General features: G+C 40.2%; 2 protein-coding genes across 2 annotated transcripts; both read right to left on the reverse strand.

The window, feature by feature from the left end:
* Nucleotides 1–122: 122 nt before the first annotated feature.
* On the reverse strand, nucleotides 123–5872 carry med19a (mediator complex subunit 19a). The gene is made up of 6 exons (XM_085789726.1): nucleotides 5461–5872; nucleotides 4239–4361; nucleotides 3611–3744; nucleotides 3307–3403; nucleotides 3109–3203; nucleotides 123–562 (listed from the first exon to the last, which is right to left on the reverse strand). Exons 1-6 carry the CDS (start codon nucleotides 5666–5668, stop codon nucleotides 497–499), a joined length of 723 nt encoding a protein of 240 aa, XP_085645852.1. The 5' UTR covers nucleotides 5669–5872; the 3' UTR covers nucleotides 123–496.
* A 63-nt stretch (nucleotides 5873–5935) lies between these two features.
* Nucleotides 5936–9898, reverse strand: pmf1 (polyamine modulated factor 1). Its single transcript, XM_085788724.1, has 5 exons — nucleotides 9641–9898; nucleotides 7564–7669; nucleotides 7349–7449; nucleotides 6728–6923; nucleotides 5936–6094 (listed from the first exon to the last, which is right to left on the reverse strand). Exons 1-5 carry the CDS (start codon nucleotides 9841–9843, stop codon nucleotides 6029–6031), a joined length of 672 nt encoding a protein of 223 aa, XP_085644850.1. The 5' UTR covers nucleotides 9844–9898; the 3' UTR covers nucleotides 5936–6028.
* Between the last annotated feature and the right edge of the window lie 108 nt (nucleotides 9899–10006).

The raw sequence follows: 10006 nt of genomic DNA on the forward strand, positions 1-10006 counted from the left end.
AATGGAGCAGCAAGGTGCCCCAGAGTCAGTGGGTCACATTGTTTAAAAAAGAAAAAAAAAGCCAAAACTCAAAATTCAAAAAGGAAGTCTCAAAAAAAAAAAAAAGGGAGAAACAACCAAACTATAATAACCAATGTTTATTTGATTTTGGCATTATGGTCAAAAGATATCACAACAAAATTAAAGAGGGACATACATACTGCGCCTGCTCAGTCATCCATAAAACCACACAGCTTATCAACATCAGGTTTCTGCCTTTTACACTGCTCTGTAACATGTCGTCCTGAAATCATCCACATCCACTGTGTCGCTGCTCCTCTCACTCTCACTCAAACAAACAACCACTTTCATCCTCTCAATCTTCCCCTCTCTCATCTCTCAACATACTCTCAATAATACAGTGATCTGTAAAACATACGCACCCACATGCATCCTTTTACAAAATGGACAGTCACACAAACATTCAAACACAGGCATGCACACAGTGGGCTCCTGTCTATCTGAGGCTATTGCTGTTGGGTTGTGATCCCGCGAGGCCGGGGTGGTCGGGACTGTGGCGGTTCTGGAGGGGGACAGAGCAGCAGTAAAATACACCGTTTATAAAGTTCATTCAAGTTTGCATTCATAATGAAAGATGAGACTGTGCTTTACAGTTGTTATGTACAGTTATGTGCATCTAATTTGAGACGCTGAAGCAACAGATACAAAGTAAGGATGTAATAGTAAGTGTAGTCTCATTAAAGGGATAGTTCAACATTTTGGCAAATTGGCCCATTGCCATAATCCCTATAGTTTTAGCAGTAGGTTCGTTACCTTTATTTGTCGGTGCAAGCTACTTTTAGAACGGCGGAGCAGAGCCGTGAGCTGCTCAGAGCTACGCTACGGAGGCTAAGGGAATTTCTTGGTTTCCTTCATCAAACTCATCAAATACACAATCCAAAAACTCCAAAACACTTTCGTGGACAAGTTGTGACCTGCACAGTCATCACGCTATGAGATAATAACGGAACTTTACGAGACAGTAGCGATTATGGCAATGGGCCAATTTGCCAAAATGTTGAACTATCCCTTTAAATACTGATAAAACCTCGATATTCATATTTAAGATTATTTGGGCTAAATGCCACTGATATTCAGCCTCTTCTGGTCAATCACAAACTGATTAATGAACGTCCAGGGATCACAGTCTCACAGTAGACAAACCAAATTGTTTAAATTTGATTAATTGATATTTAGTGTGACTGCTGAAGCAGTCACACTATTGTTCTTCTGTTTGGCCATTTTCTTCCGCCTTTTTACGGTCTTCTTCTAGTCCTTCATACTTTGTGCTATTTCAACAATTCATATATCAAAACGTGCAGCTTTTTTTGAACTTTATCGGCATTACTTTTCTCTTTTTAACTATTTATACTTTTTCAAATATTTAACTTTTTCACAAAAAATCTCACATTCATCAAAGTCTCAACCTCTCTTCTTCACAACTCCACTGTAGTGTAGGGGGTAGGGTAACTGGTTGCCAACCCTAAGGTCACTGGTTCGAATCCAAGGGAAGAATTCTTGTTATGTTATGTTGAATTCTGCTCTCCTCCCCCGCCTTCAATTGGTTACAGGTGTTTGTTATCTCCTTGATTACTCGTACCAGTTTGCAGCACATCATCACATTACAATGAATGACAACAGACTTGAAAGCAGTGTGCTCTCTGTAGCCGAGTGGCAGAGTAAAGGTTTAGTGATCATATGGTCATGGGTTCGATTCCTGCCTCAGTCTTTTCACTTCATTGCTTGACTTTTGATTCCAATTATTCAGCTGTCATTGGACAGTCTTTGATTCCTCATAGTATAAAGCTCATTTTAACTCAGGTTCTCTGTGGCCATATGGTTAGTGCTCAGCCTGAAATTCATAGAAATTTTCATTCTAAGTCATTCAAGCTTGACTCTCAAGCTTTCTTGATGTTGACAGTGTGCAGATCATTAACAGACAACAGTCTCTGCAACTGTGTGTGCACTGTGGCCTAGAGGCAGAGTGGAAGTCTAATGACCATGAGGATGTGGGTTCGATTCCAACCTTGGTCAAACATTTGTATGGTGATCACTGCTTGCACTATTTGCTAATTCTGCAACAGCGTTCAGTTGCTGTCAGCAGTCACACCATTTCCATTCTTGGAAATGCTTTTTCTAGTTTTATATTCAAATGTCTTTGAGTGATGCAAAATTTCTGAAGTTTGTACTGTGTTGAGGTTTGCAACATTATCCAAGTCTCTCAGGTTATATCCTCATGGCATTATGCTAAGCTACTTGAAGACTTCGCAAACCTGCTTTGCTGTAGTTTGACCACAAGTGTGCAGTAAAGAGTAAGGTACAATGTGTTTTTGACTGAGACATCTTCACTCACAACAAGCTAAAGCTTGTGCATAAATTATAAATTACTTAAAGCAGAAGTAAGCGATCCAGTCGTTTTCGCTAATGCTGCGTTCGAGGCAGGCTTTTGAAATCGTAAATTACAGCTTCAAGTCACAACTTACGACTTTGTAGCGTTCCAGGCAACCCACTCGTGTTTTTCCGACCTGTTTTACCGGTGAAAGTCACTATAACGGCCACTCGTAACTTCCGACCGGTGAACTCGTACCAGATCGAACTGATACAACTTCACAGGACGGAAAAACACGAGTCTACGAGTTTCCTTGAACGCACCATAACAGTCCTCGTCCCTACGTCGCCACATTCACGGCGTCCCTTGGCTGCACACACAGCCCTGCATGCCGTTCTCTCTCCTCATTGGATAAAAACTGTAGGATACGATAAATGTTTTCTCCTCGGCTCAGAGCAGAGCAGAGGGACTGACAGACCCGTGTTTCGGTCCAAACACTCTATGTAAGTGATTGCTGTCGGAAGATATAACTATTTAAGACTTATATTAACACAAATATATCACTTACTTCTGCTTTAACACTGGATGTTTTGTATTTGGTCTACCTTTGTGGTTTTTAAGTCAGGATTAGGGTTTTGGATGGACTTTCATCTTTGTCCATGACTGCAGTAGGATCCATAATGACATCTACACCTGGCAACTCTGTGGCTCACTGAGGTTTTGCAAATGCATTTACTTACCTTCTTCTTTTTCTTGTCTTTCTTCTTTTTCTTGCGGTCGGGATCATCGTCTCTCTTTTTCTTCTTCTTCTTGGGATCAGAGTCTGATGGAGTTTCTGTGATGTTGAAAAGAAGCAGGTCAATAGCCTGAAAATATATACAGTATATATATATTTTACATTCCTTTGTGTTTGAGCACATGCACAGTTCATGTTATACCTTGTGGTAGTGGGTCCTGTGGTCGATGGTGTTTGTGCTTGTGTTTGCTCTTCTTCTTTGGAGGCTGTATGTGCATCAGTCTGTACTGTTCTGGGAGCTGAGGAAAAAAACACAATTATATGTGTGTAAGTATTTAACTAAACAACCTAATTAAAAAGTATAACTGGTTTCAAGCAGGTCTTAATATTCTAACTAACAACAAATACCATACCATCATAATTGATGCGATTAGTTTCTAAAAAATTGTGACACTTTTTTTTACGTCTTGTGGGTAAATGTGTTGTGCATTGTGTTCAGTTAGTACCGGTCCTGTGTGTAGTCTGAAGCCTGTGAGCAGGGCACCGGTCAGTGGGCTGAAGGAGTTCCCACACACTGGAGGCTTATCAATCAAAGAGCGCAAAGAGCTGCCGTCCTGAGTGCCCGGGCAGTCGATCATACCTGCAAAAAAAAGAAAAAGCATGTTTCAATGAGTGGTGAAAGGGAACAAACAACAAAATGCAGGAGAAGCATTGAGAGGCAAAGCAAGGCAGTGAGCACTGTGCAGGCAGCTATAAGGAAATGAAATAGACAAAATACATGGAGGGATTTAGATGTATTTGGAGTTTCAATGGCATGTTCACATTTCCACTACTATATTTGCTGCCGTGGGTTTACAGATCTGTAATACTCCCAGATCACCTTTGTAACTTACTTTTATGTATCTAAACATCTCTGCAGGAGGTTAAAGTGTTCCTACCGCAAATGCCAGTAAAAAGTTTTGAACCTGTGATAAACCTTTGATAACTCCATTTCCAGAGTGAGGCTCCCACAATGATGACAAACACAGGAGAATCAACATCTATCAAAGATTACTTAGCTTGTACACTAATGTCTCAAGTGAGTGCAGTCCAGTCCTTGTCATTAACACCTCTGCCACTATATTATAAACCCACCTGGTAACTCTGGTAGGAAGTTGCTGAGCTTCTCCTTCACCTTCTTCCCACAGAACTTGTTGTAGGCGTGCTCCAGGTTGTAGTGCGTGATGAGGTTGGTGTTGCCCGTCAACTCGTTTCCCACTAAACACACAGGTTCATGTTAGTACATACAATTTCTCAAGCACTCTCTGAAGGTCCTTGTCACATAATAATAATAATACTACATTTAATTTGTATAGCGCTTTTCAGGGACCCAAAGACGCTTACATAGGACAAGCAAAAGACAACACAAACAGGTACAACAACAGTTACAAGTAAGTAAGTAAGACGGAGGGGGCAGATGAGGAGGGTTGAGAGGAGAGTAGAGGGAAACGTCAAGGGGAGAAGACAGTGGGGTGAAGGTGGTTAGGGGTAGGCGAGGTCATAGCTTGGGAGGAGAGGTAGGTGTTCAGGCAGGATTTGAATATAGTATAGTAACCACCTCCGATTAGTGAGCAAAAAAAACATCACACCCCAACATGGGGGTGACTGGAGTCAAAGTTTGGTGGTTTCAGGAAGACTGAGATACAGAAAGAGACGTTTGGACTGCAATCGAACTATTCTGTTATGAGTTGCCATATGTCTGCTCCATTTATTTCCTTTTGCTTATTTTTTTTCTTCCAAGTTTAGTTTGTGGTGGTTGCTTTATTAATGCATTATGTGGCCTGCTTGATTCAGAATAACTGTCTTTGTTAAATATTTGAGCATGTATGTGTACATTTATATGTACAGTATGTATGTGTATATTCAGATTGAGTATATGAACTTTTAAAAAAAAACAACAACTTTAATATACTGTGGACCCGAGGAAGTACAGTCCCACTAATGGGGATCTTCTATAATAAACTAATAATGTTAGTTAAGGGATGCCCCTTGCTGTGGTTGTAGTAGCAGTTACATAACATCTAACATTAAACACGCACCAGACTTAAAACATGAAACACTCGTTCATGTTTATGGTGTCACACACAGTTAACAACATAGTAAGTAACTTCACCAAGCAGCAGTGGTAACTAACTACCTACAGAAAACAGGTGAGCTCATACCGGCAGCTAGCTCTGCTAACACTCATCTTACTGGATAACATCGGCTAACCTAGCAGCACTGTTTACAAACTGCCTAGCAACCCTTCACGGAAACTACACTCTTAAATTAAAACAGAGAAATAACACAAAGCAGCAATACGAGTCCGACACTATACCTGGTAGCTCCCGCAGTAAGTAGAAAGGCTCATTCATGGCTCCGGGTTTCCGCAGAGCAGGCCCTTCATCCCCGAGCTGCGGTGGCATCTGCCCCGACATGGAGACCTGGTTCTGCGGGAGAGGCGGCGGAGGTTTCCCCGGTCCGAAAGCCAGAGACGGTCCCTGAGCTTCATTTTGCCCGAACATAGTTGTAAACATTTCCGTCATATCTTTATCTTATCGTGAGTAATACATTGATGTGGGAAGGGAAGAGAAAAGCCGGGTTGGTGGTTGTTTTCTTCAGGTTGTTTTCTGTACAGTCGTGATCCACCGTGAATCCTTCCGAGTCTCAACTACTCGGCTTCTTTGTGGCATTTATTTCCATGTCCCACGTACCGTAAATACTGACGTTAACACGCACGTTATTACCGTAATGATTGGTGTATGATGGACCACACTATAAGGGTCACAGAAACACAACAGAATGTATTTTATAGGGACTTAAGTTTATTTTAAGACAAACAGACAGAATAAACAAAATCAATATGTACAGTTTTAAATTATTTGATTAGTGGACAGAGTTGAAGATCACACATCGAAGACGTCAGCGGGGGAGAGAGATGACGCCAACCTTTCAAACTCTGTGACTGAGGCCTGAGGTTGGGGGGAAAGACAATAAAACTGTTAACACTCAATGCAAATCTACCTATGGTTATGTTGTAATGGTAATACATATATACATTTGTCCCTCAGCAATAATAAATATATCAAACATCTTGACGTGCAAAAGAGTAGAACCCCGGCCAGATTAATTTTATGAGTCCCTTATTAGATTTCATGAGATATTCAACCCTCTTGCTAAAAGCTTTGAGTCTCGAGTGTGTTAAATTAAAACGCTAAAGTAAAAAGTAAAATACTGAAATGTTGACTCAATGATTAACATCTGGGTGCCTCACACAATCTGCTCTACAGGAAAACACAGGTTATGAGAAATCCTGTCACATGAAACACCTGTTACAGTATTCAGGAAAATAAAATTATAACACTGTATTTTCTTTGTATTATGCAAAAAGGTGGATATATGGATGAATATACCAAAAATATTTGGTATATTCTATTATTTGTTATCCGTAATTTATTAGAACAAATACACAATTTTAAACTTGCTTACACGTGAATCTTCTTAGAAAGTGAAAAAATAAACATCTTAAATGCATTTTTTTGTGAATACTTTCTTTGCCAGCTCCAAATTGCTCTGTTACTGATGTTAGGTCTTTCCCCTCTTACCTTCCACTCATCAACAGCGGCTGAAATGCGGTTTTCCGTCTGAGCAATACTCTCTCTGCCAGCCTGAGCCTTCTGTGCGAGTGCAGCGTTCTCCGCTTGGATCTTTTTGAGCTCCAGTCGCATGTAAGCTTCCTGCTTTTTATAGTAGGGCATCAAGAAGCTGCAAAAGTCCTGCTCAGGAACCCCACTTGGCCTCCTGACAGAATAAGTGACATTGTAATGGTTTCAAATGTTTTGTATTTTAATCATATTGAAAAATGGAGATATTCCAGTAATGCAGCAATATAACGTAACAATGTAAAATACAGTGGTTGAACAATAACATTGCTTAGTGCTTAATACAACAATGCACCAGCAAATTATCGCTGCCCAAAAAGTTGCCCTCTTTGTTCTGCTCTGAATTACAGTGCAAATTATACATTGTTTGAGTACTTTCAGTACTTACAATTACACATTTGACCAACAACAGTTTCCATACAATTAATTTGGTTATTCAAATAAGTAAGATGTCGAAGAGAAAAGGGTGTTTTATAGGGGAAACCAAGCGTAAACAGTGCCTAAATGATAATTTGTTATCATAGTGCTATAAGCGCAACAGTTAATGTTTAAGTGTATACCAACCATGCAGGCTCTGGGTTGTTCTTGGCAGCGCGCTCCAGTTTGTCCAGCTCATTCAGTTTGACCTCTAGCCGACCTTCTTCAATCAGTCTGGTGATGTCCTCCTGCAACACAAACATGAAGACAATATACCTTCTATTTGTTGCTAATTTTCAAACATAGCGTTAATCATTAACGGTATGTTTGAAAATTAAGGGTTAATGTATTATGCTACACACCTGTATTGTCCTCCGCAGCTCCTCTGTGAACTGTTTGTGAATGCTCTCCATCCTCTGAGGGTTTTTCTTGTACAGTGGACGAAACGTGCTCGCAAATCTGTTAAAACTGTGAGAGAAAGCAGTGTCAAGCAAAAGTCATCACCAGACCTTTTCTTAGATAACTACATCTAGAACTAAAATGTTTGGTTATTTAATAATTAAAACAATGAAAAATAATTTATAACAACAATTTTGATTACTGGATAACTTAATACACACGGGTGTTGGACTTCTTGTAGTTCTCTCAAATATCTTCTATTGTCATTGTTCTATTGCTAAATACAGCGCCTTGCAAAAGTATTCATACCCCCTGAACTTTTCCACATTTTGTCACGTTACATCCACAAACTCAAATGTGTTTTATTGAGATGGTATGTGATAGACCAACACAAAGTAGTGCATAATTGTGAAGTTTTTTTTTTTTACAAATAAAAATCTGAAAAGTGTGGCATGCATATGTATTCAGTCCCCCTGAGTTAATCCTTTGTTGAACCACCTTTCGCTGCAAGTCTTTTGGGGTATGTCTCTCTCTACCAGCTTTGCACGTCTACAGACTGCAGTTTTTGCCCATTCTTCTTTGCAAAATAGCTCAAATTGAGTCAGATTGAATGGAGAGCATCTGTGAACAGTCTTGCCACAGATTCTCAGTAGGATTCAGGTCTAGACTTTGACTAGGCCATTCAAACACATGGATATGCTTTGATGTAAACCAGTCCATTGTAGATCTGGCTGTATGTTCAGGCTCGTTGTTCTGCTGGAAGGTGACCCTCTGTCCCAGTCTCAAGTCTTTTGCTGCCTCTAACAGCTTTTCCTCCAGGATTGCCCTGTTTTTAGCTCCATCCATCTTCCCATCAACTCTGAGCAGCTTCCCTGTCCCTGCTGAAGAAAAACATCCCCACAGCATGATGCTGCCACCACCATGTTTCACCGTGGGGATGGTGTGTTCAGGTTCATATGCAGTGTTAGGTTTCCGCCACACATAGCTTTGTGCATGTAAGATAAAAAGTTCAATTTTGGTCTTTGATTTGTAAAAAAAAATCTTGAACACCACGTATCATTATCCTTCCACTTCACAATTATGTGCTACTTTAAAAAAAACTATCACATAAAATCCCAATGAAATACATTTAAGTTTGTGATTGTAACGTGACAAAATGTGGAAAAGTTGCAAGGCACTGTGTTGTGTTTTTCTCACACGAGGTTTTGCATTTAACTATGCAATACTCACTGTATATGAAAACTACTGGTGATATTATTGATCAAAAGGAGAAAATTAAATGAAAAGCAATCTGATTAGTCCAGGTGTGTCTGACCTCACAACAACGGTCAGACACACCTGGATTAATCAGTTTGTCCAATAATGTAAGACAGGAAATAAAGGAGCTGGCTAAAGTTCAGGAAGTAGTGGGGCTGTACATAAAGCCGAACATTTCATGACTCCAGCCTCAATACGAAGATTTGCTTCTGTTTTTACTTAATGTTATTTCTGTTTAGAAAATATATTATAAATATTATAATTTTATACATTTTTATTTTGATATTTTATTTCATTATTTAGGAATGTATAAACCAATCAATCAATTTAGACAATAACCAGGCTCATAACTATCATTTGTTTGAGGATATGGTTTAAACATGAACTCCACCTCCTGATAGTTAGCTAAAGTAGCATTTCAAGTGACATGTTCGAGTCAGGGCTTGTAGTGATTTACTGCACGGAAAGGCAAAGCAAGGCAAGGCAGTTTTATTTGTATAGCCAGTTTTCTTTCTTTTTTTTTTTTTTTTTTTTTACAAACAGTTTGTCTCACTGGGCTATGGCATCATAACAACATCCTCTGTCCTTAGACCCTCACCGACCGACTGTGAGGAAAGGGATCTGAATACGTTTTCCATCACTGCTGTGTAAGTACCGTAAGTCGCGTTTTTAAATGTAGTGACATTCACATGCCACAAACTAGGACTACAGTTTAATCGGTTTATGGACTCTTTTCGACAGAGTTTGGTCTCTTAAACCCACAGACTGCGACTGTAGTGTTACCTGGCGTGTTCAATGAACTTCTCCAGACTCTTCTGCATCACCTTGTCGAACAGCTTCAGCCTGTTGTACCGAGCTCCGCTCTCCTCCGGCGGCTTGTGGACGGACCCAGGCTTTGAAACCTCTCCCGTGGCTTCATCAGGCTGTTTCTCAGAGGAGTTATTACTTACAGTCTCTTTCTCTTTTACTACGTCGCCTTCCTCCATTTTTTTTTATTATTATCTTCCTCTGTTTACGTTTTGCACTACCCGCCAATTCGACTTCTTCTTCTTAATGGCGACCGGGCTCTTCGCCGCCTCACTGCTGCTGCTGCTGCCGCCTCCTGGTGAGAAGTAACTCCGACAGTCTCCTGGATAATAGTCTACCTTT

Source organism: Trachurus japonicus, chromosome 10 (genome assembly GCF_045865225.1).
Source record: "Trachurus japonicus isolate A0001 chromosome 10, Traja_1.0".
Lineage (NCBI taxonomy): Eukaryota > Metazoa > Chordata > Actinopteri > Carangiformes > Carangidae > Trachurus > Trachurus japonicus.

Coding starts and splice junctions, on each gene's coding strand:
- pmf1 (XM_085788724.1), bottom strand. CDS start 9,843: ATGGAGGAAGGCGACGTAGTAAAAGAGAAAGAGACTGTAAGTAATAAC. Junction 7,450..7,563: donor AGCTGCGGAGGACAATACAG/GTGTGTAGCATA, acceptor TTTGTGTTGCAG/GAGGACATCACCAGACTGAT. Junction 6,924..7,348: donor AACAACCCAGAGCCTGCATG/GTTGGTATACAC, acceptor TTATTCTGTCAG/GAGGCCAAGTGGGGTTCCTG.
- med19a (XM_085789726.1), bottom strand. CDS start 5,668: ATGACGGAAATGTTTACAACTATGTTCGGGCAAAATGAAGCTCAGGGA. Junction 4,362..5,460: donor CTTACTGCGGGAGCTACCAG/GTATAGTGTCGG, acceptor CTGTGTGTTTAG/TGGGAAACGAGTTGACGGGC. Junction 3,204..3,306: donor ACAGGACCCACTACCACAAG/GTATAACATGAA, acceptor TCAACATCACAG/AAACTCCATCAGACTCTGAT.